At 41.4% G+C, this 15,692-nt stretch overlaps 1 protein-coding gene across 3 annotated transcripts in view; it reads left to right on the plus strand.

Annotated features, from left to right (window-relative positions):
- Nucleotides 1-9,127, plus strand: part of znf462 (zinc finger protein 462) — a 61,020-nt gene extending 51,893 nt beyond the window's left edge. For all 3 annotated transcript variants that reach the window (XM_012868974.3, XM_012868976.3, XM_012868975.3), the window contains exons 8-13: nt 198-465; nt 556-695; nt 1,787-2,010; nt 6,286-6,697; nt 7,354-7,483; nt 7,939-9,127. In XM_012868974.3, the coding sequence (XP_012724428.2) occupies nt 198-465; nt 556-695; nt 1,787-2,010; nt 6,286-6,697; nt 7,354-7,483; nt 7,939-8,158 (1,394 nt within the window). In that variant the 3' untranslated portion in view covers nt 8,159-9,127. The remainder of the gene's footprint in view (nt 1-197; nt 466-555; nt 696-1,786; nt 2,011-6,285; nt 6,698-7,353; nt 7,484-7,938) is intronic.
- The last annotated feature ends 6,565 nt before the right edge of the window (nt 9,128-15,692 follow it).

The raw sequence follows: 15,692 nt of genomic DNA on the forward strand, positions 1-15,692 counted from the left end.
TCAAAAGATGAATTGAACGATTATCTCCTCATAAACCAACCCCTTCACTCCTGACATGTCTGGTTTGTTCGTCGGCCTTCATGACGCTGCTTGTTCATTAATGTTCTCCAGTTAACAGCTGGATTTCTCCTGAGATGAAATGTGCTCACGGCGGCTCACTCTTTACGATTGTAACAATCCCACCTGCCCCCCCTCAGCCTCTTTCTCGGATCCGTCGGACCTGGAGCCGGCCGACGTCTGTCAGCAGTTCGGTCACTACCAGATGGCTTCCCCGAGTCAGATGTCTTCCAGCTTTCAACCCGGGGGGTCCGCGGCATGCGACGGCCGTGCAGACGCCATCCACACGTGCGAGTTCTGCGAGTTCAGCTCCGGATACATGCAGAGCCTGCGGCGGCACTACAGGGACCGCCACGGTGGCAAGAAGCTCTTCAAGTGCAAAGACTGCTCCTTCTTCACCTGCTGCAAGTGAGTAAAAGCCGCCGACGTTCAACGCAAGTTGCTCTGTTCCATTTTTAAGACATTATAAAGGCCGCCATGTGTACGTCTCTTTTTCAGGGATAACTTCTCAATGCACGTCGAGGCTGGTCACAACAACAGTGGAAGCGAGGAGCTGCATAAGGAGCTGCACTGCCCTCTCTGCCTCTACCACACCAAACACAAGAGCAACATGATCGACCACATTGTGCTGCACAGAGGTATGCGTCACCATTGGTAGGGAGCATGGGTTTTAAAGGAGTTGCTCTAGATTGTTGGTGTATGTTTAATCAGTGCCAGCTCCCCTCACTGCAAAAAAACGGATCTAAAAATAAGTAAAATGTTCTTAACGTTAGTGTATTTGTCCTTGATTTGAGCAGGTAAATAAGATTATTTGCCAATGGAGTGAGTGTTTTCACCCCTAAAATAAGATAATTAGACATCCTGCACTTGAAATAAGATGATTGAGATGAGTTGTTCCTATTTTAAGTGCAAAATTCTTATTCCATTGGCAAATCATCTTTATCTACCTGCTCAAATTAAGGACAAATACACAAATTTTAAGAACATTTTACTTATTTCTTGTTCCGTTTTTGCAGTGCTAATTTTCAAAGTTAAGAACATGCGCTATGAGTTGCTAGCACTGCTGCTTTGGGTTCGAACCCCAGCCTGCATGGAGTTTGCATGTTCTCCTAGTGCATGTGCGGGTTCTCTCCGGGTACTCCGGCTTCCTCCCACTACCCAAAAACATGACTGTTGGGTTAGTTGGTCTCTCTAAATCTGCCCTTGGCGTGATTGTGTGCGTGCATGGTTGTTTATCCCGCGTGTCTCTGTGTTGCCCTGAGATGGACTAGTAACCCCGCCCAACAACGACCCCAGGCCTGTTGCTTAATATGCCTCTCTAAAGCTCTTGTTTATTTATATAAACAGAATTTCCACCCATTCATATGAGATATGGTTTTCCATGAAGTATTAAATTGAAGCCTTGACCTATGAATGCAGTGCAGAAAAGTCATTCATAAGCATTAATATTTTAGCTTCGCAGAAAGACTGGAAACATGGTCTACTGCTGCTTCTTTACTCTTTCTTGCCCCGGGGTCTCTCACTGGTTCCCCGGCAACCTCACGGTGACGTCAGGACTACAGGAAGTCCCAGCGCTCTGTTTGCTTTAACTCACAAAGTCAAGTGCAGCACAGTGTGTCCCACCCCACTGTTGCATTTAATTCGGATCTATGAAACGACGCCTCCTCTTCCTCCTCTTCCTCCTCTTCTCTGTTATTGTCTAACGAATTCTCCCTGCCGTCTCCATCAGAGGAACGTGTGGCTCCCCTGGAGATCAGCCGCTCCAAGCTGTCGCACCACCTAGAGGGCCTCGTGTTTCGCTGCCACAAGTGCACCTTCACATGCTCAAGTGACCATGCCCTGCAGCTCCATCTGGAGCAGCACGACGAGTTCAAGCCCTACCAGTGCCAGCTCTGCTACTATGACAGCAGCCGCCGCAGCCAGCTAGAGGAGCACCTTCGCCTTGAGCACAAGGTCAGTCGGAGACCAGTATGTGCGGTTTCACACATTTACATTTTTTTCCCGTAAGGTTACACATGACCAAACTTTCCATGAGCCGCCTCTTGGTGGGTGAACTACAAAAGGGATTTTAGATTATTCTAGTAGCAGCAGAATAAATGAAGACAATTTTAGGGTTTGCTTCAAGTAGCAAAATAATTATAGTCGATAATATTATTATTTTACTTAACTACATCCTTTTAAATGCTGAAATTATTCGATATGTTTAGAGATAACTACAGGTTTATATATATATATATATATATATATATATATATATATATATATATTAGGGCTGGGCAAGTTAACGCGTTAATTTCGCGTTAATTCATTAGACTATTAACGGCGATATTTATTTTATCGCGCATTAACGCATGTTGCTCACATGCTTTGAGTCAGTGTCAGTCAGCAGGCGCGCTGACTGCAGCGCGCTGTCACGGCAGCACTCCTCCTCCCCCTCCCCTCTCGTACATGGCTCAGCGGCGCCAGCCAATCAGCACGCAGGCTCAGCCTGGCCCGCCCACTGAGCTCTCACACAAACTTAATACACAAACAGCTGAGAGAGACCGCAGCAGCGAAAAAACAGGGGAAGTAGCACCGTTTGGCTTTATTTTAATACCGTAAATGAAATCAAGCTGTATGTTTTGTAAAAAGCCGGTTCATTTCAGTGGAAACACAACAAATTTATCTAAGCACGTGAAAAAACATGAAAACGTCGAGCCCCAGAAACGGAGAGAGGAGACGAAACTTCTCTCATTGCCCCGACAGACCCACAGACTGATGTCTCTGACTGAGGCGTTTCAGTCCTCCATGGAACATCCAGGTAGATCAGTGGATGGATGGATGGATGGATGGATGGATGTTACTGGAGCCCACACATAACATGTAATTAAGACCTTAAAGGAACCCAGTACATATATTAAAAAGTGTTATTTAAGATAAGATAACATTAGCTAATCCTTTTTTTATCCCATGACGGGGAAATTTATAGGATTAAAGCAACAGGCAGGTGCACACAACACAGACAAAATTACATAAGGATTGAAATATATAAGAGGTGGATTAGCAAAAAAACACTGAACATAACATTATTGTTGTTATTATTATTATTATTATTATTATTATTATTATTATTTAATTGTAATAATAAAATAAAAATCACAAAACCCAAAAGGTCAACAGTTTCATGATACATCAAGCTTAGGGACTGGCTAATATACAGCAGGTCAAAAAAGGCCATATTTTGGCTGCAGTGCTGCTGTTCTCTTATGAAGAAAAGATCAACTAGTGCACTAAATTCAATAGATGGGTTGAAAATATCCAGTATAAAATAAGTGCTACAAATGTTACACCACTTTTGATCATATGGCAGCAGAACAAGTGCTCTTTACACTACTTTTGAATTCATTCTTGGAGTTTGTAAATACAATGCGATTAATCGCGATTAATCGCGATTAATCAGTGCGATTAATCGCGATTAAATATTTTAATCGTTGCCCAGCCCTAATATATATATATATATATATATATATATATATATATATATATATATATATATATATATATATATATATATATATATATATATATATATATATATATATATATATATATATATATATTTATATTTGTTGGTCAGCAGTGGTTGTCAATGCGACAGATTCTTGGCGCCCCGTTTGGTCATGGTTTCGAGATCCTTGTGCCGAACAAAACGGTAGACACAGGAAGTTGTTCCATCTGCTTAACGGAGGGACATCTTATGTGTTTATTAGGTTAAAATCCTATCAAAAGAGGAAGCAGAGATGCTCCAGAAAGCAGACATCATATCAAATGAAGGGGTTCAGATCTGTCTCCAAGATTATTTCAGCCTTTTACAACAAATTGACATTCTGGGGTATTTTTAGACATTTATGCCACATGAGTTGGTTCACTGTTTATTCTCTGGCAATGAATACATGTATCAGATGGTGGATTTCTGTATTGTTTTTCACTGGAATCTAAACCCTCGATAAGCCTCTATTCCTAATTAAAATCGCTTTAAAAGCGTTATGAAGAGGGCAGCTCAGTTTCAGGGTGAAGTTGAGTTCTGAGATCAATAGTTTTTGCGCTGAGGGAGTTAAAGAGCACCGCACACCTATGGCTTCAGCCGGAAATTGATAGAAATGGTGCAGAAGAAAGAGTGATCTCGTCTGTTCTGCTTCAGGTTATCACACTGCTCTAAAAACAATCATCTGTATGATTAAATATACAGTCTGAATATCTGCATTTTGTGACTCGTATGATTACCGTTTTAAGCGCTTCAGTTATTCAAGCCTAATTGACTGCAAAGGTTCTCTCTTAAACAAAAGAAAACATGAACGGGGCAATTTCACTCCATCCTTTTCCATGATGCATCTTTTAAACATGAACCTGCTTTGCTTTTATATTTAACGTTCCAAAAAAAAAAAAAATACTCAACAATCTTGGAGATCTTGCTCAGACCCATTTTTCCTGACTGATTCAATTAAAAGTGATATATGGGACTTCAGAGAGCTCTGTCGTCACACAAACCCTTAAGATTTTAACACGTGAAGCACTTTAGCATTAAAATATGTGATGGATAACTGGGAGGAGTAAGCTGCTCCGCCGATCGCTGCGTACCGAGTACTGCATAGTTGAGGGAGGTCACATCAGATCAGTAGCTGGTCCTTTAATGTGATAGATTGCATTCAGATTTCCAAACTAATGCATAGAAAGCTGTCCTAGGCCGCCTCCAAAGGAGATCTCAGGGAAACTGTCTTGCAGATGTTTTTGGGTTGGTTTACCCCTCGATTTAGCGCTGTTGAGATGAGATTGAATCACTTGGGTTGTGTGTTGGTGCCAGGTGTGAATGGGATCTGAGTGTTTTTGATGCAGTCCCAGCCTTTGAAGCATCAGTGTCGAGTCTCCTTGCAATGAGGGCCAAAATCATCAAGTTGAAAGCACTCGGGTCAAACAAATGAAATGTTTTTGTTGTTTTTTTAGAGCAAAGCTTACTTTATTGTGACATGTTGTTATTTTATTGAAACGGGATATGCAAGTCCTCATAGAGCCATTGTATATTTAAGGGGTCTCTTATGTTTGCGTTATCAAGAATAGACATAGTTTCTAATTTTTTTTGAGGGGTCAATTATTTTCTATTTTGGAGTTGAAGCATTTTTTTTTTTTTTTTTAGTCTACTCTCAGCAACAAGGATGGAATCTGGGTCCATTTTTGCTGTATTAAATTAGGTTTAACGATCTGCTCCAACCCTAAGAAAATTTAAGAATTGGCTGGATGTTTGTTTTCTAGTTTGTCAAATTAAAATAAAAAAAGCAAAACTGTGTTTTATCATGTATTCCGGTCAATAAGGCGTACTTATTTTTATCAAAAAACAACTGTTCCCTTTATAATCCGGAGCGCTTTATATATGGATTAATTCTGGTTGTACTCACTGGCCTAGAAGCGATTTTGTGTGGTACACTGCGCTCTGTCAAAATGTTTTCGGCCAATAAAGATCTCTGTGATCAACAGTGTTAACAATTCCTGCTTCATTGGAGGAAGAGCCGCACGGAACAAAAAAGCTGCGGACGTCGTGTCCGCGTGTCTCATTTCTACGCGGAATCTACGTGCGTCAAGCACAAAGCAACCATTGTGCTTCACCATAATATCAGTGTGTTTGGGTTTAAGGACCCCAAAATAGCACCTGTCAAGAAACACGCTTACGACGCTGACTTCAAACTCAATCACTCAGTAAAACATGGGAACAGAGCTGCTGTAAGATATTTCAACATTAGTGAATCTATGGCGCACCAAGTAAAGAAGACCACACACAGTTTCTGCAAAAACAAGATCACTGAAAAGAAGCGCATCACCAACCTGGACGAGGTGAACCGCACTGCGGAGAAAACTGGGACCAGGACGCACCACAGGCAAAGGAACCGGTTTAATAAGTCTGACTGATGTATCTGCTAGTTTTGGTTAATTCACTGCGCTTTATAATCCGGTGCACTTTATGTGGAAAAAAAGTTAGAAAATAGGCCATTCGTTGACAAGTGCGCCCTATAGTGTGAAAAGTCATTATTTTTAGAAAATGTTAGTCAGTGAAAATCTAGAACTAAAAACTAAATGAAAAGTATCCATCTGTGTGCTTGTGGGCCAATTTTGTGCACATTTTGAACTCTGGTTGGGCCCCAATTGATTTAAGCATATAAAAGCATTTAACTGAAAACCTGCGTTTTTGTCTCTGATCAGGTTATCCGTAACTTTGAGCTGATGGGCCGAGTCAACCTGGACCAGCTGGAGATGATAAAGGAGGAAGAGAGTAGCGCGGAGGAAGACGAGGAGAGTGAAATTTTGGCGATGGTGGTGGACGGAGAGTCCTCCAAGCAGGAGGAGGATGATGAGGAGGAGGAGGAGGAGGAGGATGATGACGAAGATGATGGAATGCAAATCGTTGAGACCATGGTACATGACCAGGAGGAAATGGATGACAAAGATGCGGAGGTAAACATCAAGGAGGAGAATGAGGGGGTGGAGGAAGAGGAGCAAGAAGAGGAAGAGCTACAGGAGGATGAGGAGGAGGAGGAGGAGGAAGGAGAGGAGGAGGAGGAGGAAGAGGAACAAGAAGTCAAGGAGGTGGGGAAGGAAAACCCTGTACCGCAAGGTAATAATCCACAATATCTGTTCCTATCAAACGTATTTATTCTGTGTCAGATTTAATAACACAAAATCGGTACGCTGTTGACTTTCATTATTCAGAGTGAAACACTACAAGCTATTGCACACTATCACTTAAAAAGTATTTTTGCTTTCCCAAGAGATTGTTGTTTTTTTAAACGTATTGTTTCATCACGTATCGTTTTAAAAGGAGTCAAGATTTTATCTTGGTTTGCCACATGCGTAACATGAACTAGGTGATGGGAGTACATTGTTTTCACGTAGTAACGATAATTATTTGCTTCACCTATTCATCTTAGAGCGGCAGCAGAGCAACAAATAATAATAAAAAAAAAATCGTATTTGGAGTCGGGAGGTGTGTAACGTTACCTCATACATTAGTAAAGTTATCTTTTTAACTGCATTTCCGTTTATTGAGCTTTTTCTAAACTAAAAACAGGATCATGAAATCAGTAACTGGGATTTTGAGACTTATAAAACAAGCAAAGCTTTTCTGTGGACAGACTCTAGATAGGTGTGATGAAAGAGTTAACAAAAATTTGACTTGATTACTTATCTCTGTGAGCTTTTTTTTTTTCTATCATTTACTTGGACCGTTATTGGTTTATTTTGTTGACTATTCGTTTCGACTCCATTTCCCAGAGGTCCTTGCATCTCCCAGCAGTACCAGCTCGGGGCCAAGCTGTGGAGAGAAGCGACTTCCCTGCGAGTTCTGCGGCCGCTGCTTCACTAACAACCTGGAATGGGAAAGACACGTCCTGCGACACGGCATGTAAGCCTGGGTCCTGCTGTTCCTCTGTCGCTCTGCTAGTCCCTGCACCGTCAGCATCCACGGGACTGCTACACTTCAACATACCACATGCTAACCTTTTAGTGTGGAAATAAATTACAGGGTTCCTACACCTTTTTATTAAGTCTGGAAAAATATGGAACTTGACTTGAGGTCCAGGTTTGGATAAGCATGGGAAATGAAATCAAGTATGGGGCAAAAAAGCATGTTTCTCTCTTTCTGCCATCTGTGCAGTTCTAAAAAATGGGCCAAAGTGGTCTGAGAGCGCTCCTAGTTTCTGTCTGGGGAAAATATGGGTTTTAGAATTGGGTGTAGGAACCCGTAAATGAATTTATCAATGACATCGGCCTGAGTTCTGCCTCCAGGAAACACATTTTTTTTGTGTACATACGGTCAAAGAATGCAACCAGTCTTACGTTTCTCTCCTTCATCTTCAGGGTAGTTGATAGCAGTCGCCTGGACACCAGCTCCACTTCAGCCATCGAGGCCTCGGCTCCGTCCTCCACCGACTCCTCCGTGAACGCGGACTCCAGACTGGACCTGGCCAGCGACGGCAAAGAGGAAGAAGATCCCACCGATCTCTCACTGACTAGTCAAAGCCAGTACGTGGAGGACAAAGAATCGCTTCACACCAAAAAGGATCAGCAGTCTCCTTGAACTGATTGTAGCGTCGACATGCTTAGAAAAAAAATAAATTTGGAAAAATCAGCGCAGAAACCTTTGGGAGGCAGAAATTGAAAGAAAAGTGACTTTTTATCAGTTGGTGCATTAGTAGATTTTTTTTTTTTTTTTTTTTTTTTTTTTAGGTGTTACATATATAAGTATTAGGTTGTGCTGCATAAAAACGTCGGAGCCCCTTTAAATGGGCGGTCCCCTTGGACAGAACTTAATATATTGGTAACCAATAGTGAACAGAACTCTTTTTATCGCTGACATTCTGGTCAAATCCACCGTGAAAGATCCCTACCTTGATGAAACCAAGCTATTTATGAAGAGTATTGTCCAAATCGATGACTTAAAGTTAGCATTTTATTATTTCAAGCATCTTTTGCTTCGTGCTCTCTTCCCCCCCCGGCTCATCCAGGTTTGGTGATATATATTTTTTTTACCTTTTAAACCAACGATGGGTGAAAAAGTTTGCCCCACTGAACAGCGACCGGTTCTTATTTCTTGGTGAAATTCTGGACTTTTCTTTCCGTTTTGTATTAAATGTGTGGGAATTTTCCTTTAGAATCAATGGCACCTTACCTATGTTAGTAAAACCCCAAATCATCTTTTCTTCATTTTAGAGATTTTGAACTTTTTCCCCAGCCTTTGTAGCAAATTGCTATAATCTAGGTCCCTTTATATTATATTATACTGAGTATAAGCCTTCTACCTGTTCTGCCCGGCTCCTTTATCCTTTCCTTTCTGTTTGTCCTGTTCATTGGTGAAATTACGCAACTCCCCGTTATCCCTGTCAGATGTCATGTTGGTAATAGACCTACAGATATGTTTCAAGTGTCATAACTGTACCCATGTCCGTTTTTAAAAATAAGGAACAACTGAATAATAGGTTTAAAAAAAAATAATGGCCTCTTGAGGAAGGCAGATTACACTTGTCTTTTCAGTGCTGAGTGTTGGGTTAGGTGTATGTGCGACCCCCTCTGCAGAGACCCAGACAGCACGAGCCGAGCACAGAATACACCGTGCGCAGAATCAGACCACAGTACGCTCAGTCCTTGGCTGCGTTTTGAAACGAGTGCCTTACAATGCAACTCCTATACTGGCAAACATACCAAATAGCTGTTTAACGACTTTAAGGAAGCAGGATTTTCGTCCAGACATATATTTATTTGCCTTTGCCCATTAAAGACATGATGGTTCAACAACCAGTCTTACTTCCAGTGTGTGCAAAGGTAGCGCGCTCCTTGCTCAATCACGTTTGTTTAGCACCTTAGTTCCCCATTACCCCAGCTTAAAGCCCCATGGTCTCCTTCGCAATCATTAAAATGCAGCTTAAGCTGCTTGCAGAAGGCGTGCATGCCTCTGCAGTAGAATATTTTTTTCACGTTCTGTCAAATTCCCGTACACGTGAGAGACATGCGTATTGCATTTGAACGCTAGCCATAATGATTCCCAATCTGCCAGCAACCTGCCAGTATGTACAATATGGAGGTGTGTGCACTGATGTTCTTTATTTTATTTTATTATGGTCTTAATGAGCAAGGGTTGTCCGTGTCAGCTGCTTGGGGAGGTGCTTTTTGTTGCAACAATGCAATGGCAGGACAGTCGGTCACTGCTGCTACCAGACTCCTCCACGCATCACCCGGGACCCAGCTCCCACAGCCATGATCAAACACCATCATCTCACCACAGATGTTCTGTGTGAATGTTTTTTTTTTTCTGCTTGTATTCTGCAGAGGCCAGTCTTGCAGATTTTTAATGTCATTGTACAATTTTAGTCTGACGGGAGGGTTGCTAAATGCATCCTTGGCTATTTTCTTCAAGCTTTGGCAACTTCAACAGTTCAATTTCTGCTGCCACGCTGATTGGCATATTGGAATATTTTTGGCACCATTCAATCTGTTGAAGGTCATGAGGACTAAAAGAGAAACTCTAGCCAACATTATGTCCAGTCTGGGCTCTGTTTTCTCAGTTTTTCAGGTTCCCAAATGTCTCCTTTTTTAAAAAAAAAAAACTTTAATTGGCTTTTAATCGGTTCATTAAAGTTGTATCATAAATGTAAGTCAGGAAGCAGTGTTTTGCTTTTTTCCTTTATTCAGTTCTAACAAGAGAAATCACTGAAAAGACAAGTGTAAGCAAAGCAGAACACCCCAGATATGTGACTTTTTAGAAGTTAAAAAAAACTTTAAAACTCTTCTGTGTTGATAAACCTGTAGTAGTCCACATATGCGTGGTGTTTTTTTTTTTTTTTTCAAACATTGATTTATCTTGTTGATCTTGGGGGGGGGGAAAAGCAGAGATTGTATTTGTTGGAAGTTGCTGCTTAAATGCCCTAAAGCCTTATACGACAATGATTAAATTAAATTTTTGTCCAATTGGTAGTAAAACCGACAGGAAACGGTGAACAATCTGTGATTTAAAAAGGAAAAAAAAAGAAAAAAAAAAAAACAGCGGATAGCTCTGATTTTTAAATTTATTGAGGAGCCCAACAAATGGGGGCTGTGTTCTCGGTACCAAAATATTTATGAAGCCTGCTGTGTTTGCTGCTGTATTTGTCTTTTTTTATATATATATTTGCATTGAACTGTCGGTGGAGATGGCGAATTCTGGGTTTGGACCTTGGAATCCTGGGATTATAGTTCAACATGTAGGGCCTAGGAAAGCTACATGTTTGCAGCCATGTATAGAAAACAAAAACTCCTTGTTAAGTGTGTGAATTGTGGTGTTTCAGAAAGGATTTTTGAACCCCGGTTTTTTTCTTTTTGGTGTTTTTTATTTTTCTGGGGAAGAAAAAAAAATATGAAGATAACCTTTTAGAGACTTTTTAAACTCTCAAATCCAACATTATCAAGCTGTTGTACAATGTCTGGTTGCTTTTTTTTTTTGTTGTGCAGGGAAGGAGAAGAAAAAGGAAGCATAAAAAGGAAACTTCTGCAGTTCTCAATTACCGGGCAGAGTTTTTATTGTGGCGAATGAAGGGATGATGGAAACAGTAGTCCTTTTTAGAAGCATGCACCCGCTTGCTCCTCCTCTGAGCTTCGCCACCATCTGGGTTTCTAGTCGGCCTCTAGATGTAGCCGGGCCCCAGCGTCTCCAAAAACCTTGTCACTCCACTATCTCCTGACGGTTACCTAAAACGGTGACGGCTCGTTTAGTCCATGTGTACCTGCCCATAATCTCCTAATCTTCCCAGTCAACAACAGGCGATGACAGCAGCCCGTATCTGCGCCGCAGTTCCTGAAATACCTTAAAACCAGTTGAGTTGGTGCCGAATCTTGACGCTGTTCTCACATTTCCCAGAACCGACTCGTCTCCCCCACCCCACCCCGGAGGGGAAAGCCCTGTGAAAGTAGTTGTGGGAATACGGTTTTGTCGCCCGACCTGGCGTCAACCCAGAGGAGTCTGGACAAATGTGGCCATGAAGCTGTCGGCCTTACGTTGTTCGTCGTTGTGTGATGATCTTTGATGAATCCTTCACTGTGTTCAGGATCCAGACTGTAAACTCCCCAGTTTACCAAATGTTCCCGCCCTCGCTGAAAACACACTGGATGCTTGTACATATGTTTAGTTTGTTTCAAAAAGCATTTCTCTTTTCAGACTGTTGTCTCCATAGTTTGAAACTAGAATCTCTCCTTCTTGCCTTTTTTTTTTCCTATATAAATCTGATTACCTGATGGTGGGTTGTGATGTTGCCTAGAATGATTGTTTACAATTTTATTCCATTTATCTCTGGATATGCTGTAAATATTGTAATTCATTGTCTTTTTTTAACTTGATAATAAAGTTATCAGAATTCGGACTATTGTCTTCCTCCCTGCTCTGACGCAGCGGTTCCTAACCCTGGCCCTCAAGCACCCCTGTCCTGCGTCTTTTAGGAGTCTCCTCACTGCCACACACCCGACTTAAATGACTGCATGATTAAGAGGCTTCTGCAGCACTTGATGGCTTGTAGAGGAGGTCATGCAATCATGCTGTCATTTGAATCAAGTGAGCTGGAACAGAGACGCATCTAAAGCATGCAGGACAGCGGTCCCTGAGGACCAGGGTCAGGATCCGCTGCATAAATACAGCCTTTAAAACATAAATCTGATGATTTAACGGTGAAAAATGGCATTTTAAAATATGATAGGTTTCAGCTGTTGACTTGCCATGCTTTAAATATATATTTCAGTTTTATCTAATTAATCTTATGTGACGGAATTGTACAAAATAGTCAAGTTGGTAAAGTGAAATGAGAAACAAAATGAAAAACATATACATACATCCACCCCCTTTGATATAAAAGCCCTGAAAATGTTTTGGTACAACAAATTAGTTTCAAAAGTCCTATAGTGAGGAAAATGAAGTCGGCCTGTTTGCAATCTTAAGTGCCACGTGACCTCTCCAGTATAAACACACCTTTGTTGAAGGACCCAGAGGCTGCAGCACCACTAAGCAAAAGGTGTCACACCATGTGTGAGGACAAAATTAAGGGACAAAATTAAGTACAATTCAGGGTAGGCTTATTAAAAAAATGCAAGTCTTTGATGTTCCCCTGGAGCATCATCACATCCATCAAATGGAGAGCACACGGTACTACAACAAACCTGCCAAGAGAGGGCCGCCCACCAGAACTCATAGAGCGAGCGAGGAGGGCATTAATCAGAGAGGCAGCACAGAGACAAAAGGTGACCCTGAAGGAGCTGCAGATCTGCACAGCAGACCCTGGAGGAGCTGTCCATGGGACTACAATAAGCTGTCCACTCCATAAGAGTTGGGCTTTTATGGAAGAGTGGCCAGAAAAAAGCAAAAAAAACGATGTTTTCAAAAAGAATACGCGTTTTGAGGTTTGCTAAAAGGCAGATTCCCCAAATGCATGGAGGACGGCGCTGTGGTCAGATGAGGCTAAAATGGAACGTTTCAGCCAAACCCAACACATCCCTTCACCCCAGGAACACCATCCATCCCCCTGAAACATGGCAGTGGCAGTATAATGATGCACCGATGTTTTTCAGCAGCATGGACTGAAAATGGTCCGAGTCAAAGATGGATGGTGCTAAATGCAGTTCCATTCTTGATTATAACCTGTATCAGTCCGCCTGTGATTTGAGACTGGGACAGAGTTTCACCTGCCAGCAGGACAATGACCCGTAGCATACTGCTAAGGTTTAAAGCAGCAGTTGGTAACTTTGTGTGTGTGAGTGTATATATATATATATATATATATATATATATATATATATATATATATATATATATATATATTACAACTGTCACTTTGTCCTGGCAGTAAAAATTGAGACAGCTAATCTGAAAAAAATAAATAAATCAAGTTCACCTGGCTCCTCCCAGTGGTCCTACAGCCATTCGCAGAAATACACCACTCCCGGACCAAAACAACCAATCACAGTCATGCCTGGCTCTGATTGGTTGTTAGCAGCGTCAATCACTCTTGTGTACGCGCCGCTCACACCCCTGCCCCCGCACAACGCTCCCGTCATTCAAGCTCGAGAGTGCCTGTGGCGGAGAAACGACCTGCTTTATAAAAAAAAACTGCCAACTTTTTGAGTGGCGCCTGCTCAGAAAACAAAGACTGGTAAACGCTGGAGCGGCTCGGCAGGCTCCGCTGTGGGGGAGGAGCTGTGGGGGGAGGGCTGTAAGCGCAGCAGAACGCAAGAAGGGAGGGACCTGTAAAGTGTGCTTGTTCGAATTTTCAGGCTAAGTCTGTGGTTTTCTCAAAACTTCCTGCTGCAGCTTTAAGGGGAGACATTCAAATATGTTGGAAAGGCCTACTCAAAGTCACGACCTCAGTCTAATTGAGAATCTGTGGCTAGACTTGAAAATTATATAAGTGGAAACCATCCAATATGAAGAAGCTAGAGCAGTTTAGCCTCGAGGAATATGCAGACGTCCCAGTGGCAAGACCTGGCAAGCTGAGACATATCTAAAGAGACGTACAGCTATGCTTGCCGCAAAAGGTGACTCTACAAAGGAGGGGGTGAACAGTTATGCGTGTTGAAGTTTTCTGCATAACCAATCATCAAAGTTGCATGCATGTAAAATGCCAGGTGGTGAATACTTTTGTGAGGCTGTCTTTGCAAAACAGCTCCAACTCACAAAGCTTGAACATTGAGCATCCGCAGTGCGCAGACTGCTTGGCTTTGACTAGGCCGTTCTAACACATGAACACGCTTGGATTTCTACCGTTTTAATGTATCTCTGGCTGTATGTTTAGGGCTGACCTGCTGAAAGGTGAACCTCCACTCCTATGTTCATCCCCATCAATGCTCCCATCAACTGTAACCAACTTCCATGTCTCTGCTACAGACAAGCATCTCAACCACCAGCAGGACTTCTTATGGCCTTTACTACAATTGCTTTCTTCTTGAATGTCTTTGTTTGTTTTTGTTTTTTTTGTTTTTTTTTTATAAATTATTGTTTCGTTTTTGCAGTAAGGCCATACTATTTCCATTTCCTGATCATGATTGAATGGAGCTCTGTAAGGACTCTGGCCTGCCAGCTGTAGTCCTTGGTCTTTATGATGTTTGTTGTCTATTGGCCTTCACAGAGCAGCTGAATTTATACCAGCATCAGAGCACCTGAAGGCAATAGGTTGCAATGGATTATGTTCAGGGGTATCAGAGTACTAGAGGATGGGGTCTTTATTATAATATTCTAAAAGAGATGTTAAAAAACATGTGTTTTACTTTGATGTCACTCTTATGATCTACTTGGTCTGTCACATAACATCCCAGTAAAATACACAGAAGTTTGTGGTTGCATTGAGGGAAAAAAAAAAGGCATAGAAGTATGAATATTTTGTCCAAGGTACTGTTTAAAGTTAAATTTCAGGAGTAGGCACTATTAGTCACTGCACTTGGGCGAGACAGCATGCCAGTAGCCTTCATTTTGTTAAACCCGTCCAGAGGGGGTTAGTAACGAGTTGCATTTATTCAGTTACATTTACTTGAGTAACATTTTGAACAAAATGTGCTTCTAGGAGTAGTTTTACTACACTGTACTTCTTACTTTTACTTGAGTCAATATTATGAAGTATTGCAACTCTTACTTGAGTAAAATCTCTGGCTACTCTACCAACCAAGTAACTTCACTGAATAAAGAACAAACTTGTTTCGACCAAAAAAAATGCACCAGAGAGACATCTACAGTTTATATTAAGGTGAGACTTTTTGTTTGTACACAAGCTTTGTTGTTTTAATGGTATTTTCTGTCTGCAGAGCTCATCGAGCCATTTACAGGTCAAGTAACCATACAGTAAACAGTAGATATTGTCATCACAAGTACTTGGCACTGTTCTTACTTACTGTAAATATTAATTGCTTCGTTACATATGTTTTATGTTGAAAAACATTGTCTAGAACTGTAATTCTTCTGCCTGAATTTGTTAATTTGTACTATTTATTGTTTGTAGTCGTTAAAATACAAGAATCTGTACATCATTTAATATTTTTGCCAGACTTAGTCCATCTTTTTTTAAATATGAAATCATTTAAATAAATGCATAATTACTCAGTACTTGAGTAGC

This window comes from Fundulus heteroclitus, chromosome 8 (assembly GCF_011125445.2).
Source record: "Fundulus heteroclitus isolate FHET01 chromosome 8, MU-UCD_Fhet_4.1, whole genome shotgun sequence".
Classification (NCBI taxonomy): domain Eukaryota; kingdom Metazoa; phylum Chordata; class Actinopteri; order Cyprinodontiformes; family Fundulidae; genus Fundulus; species Fundulus heteroclitus.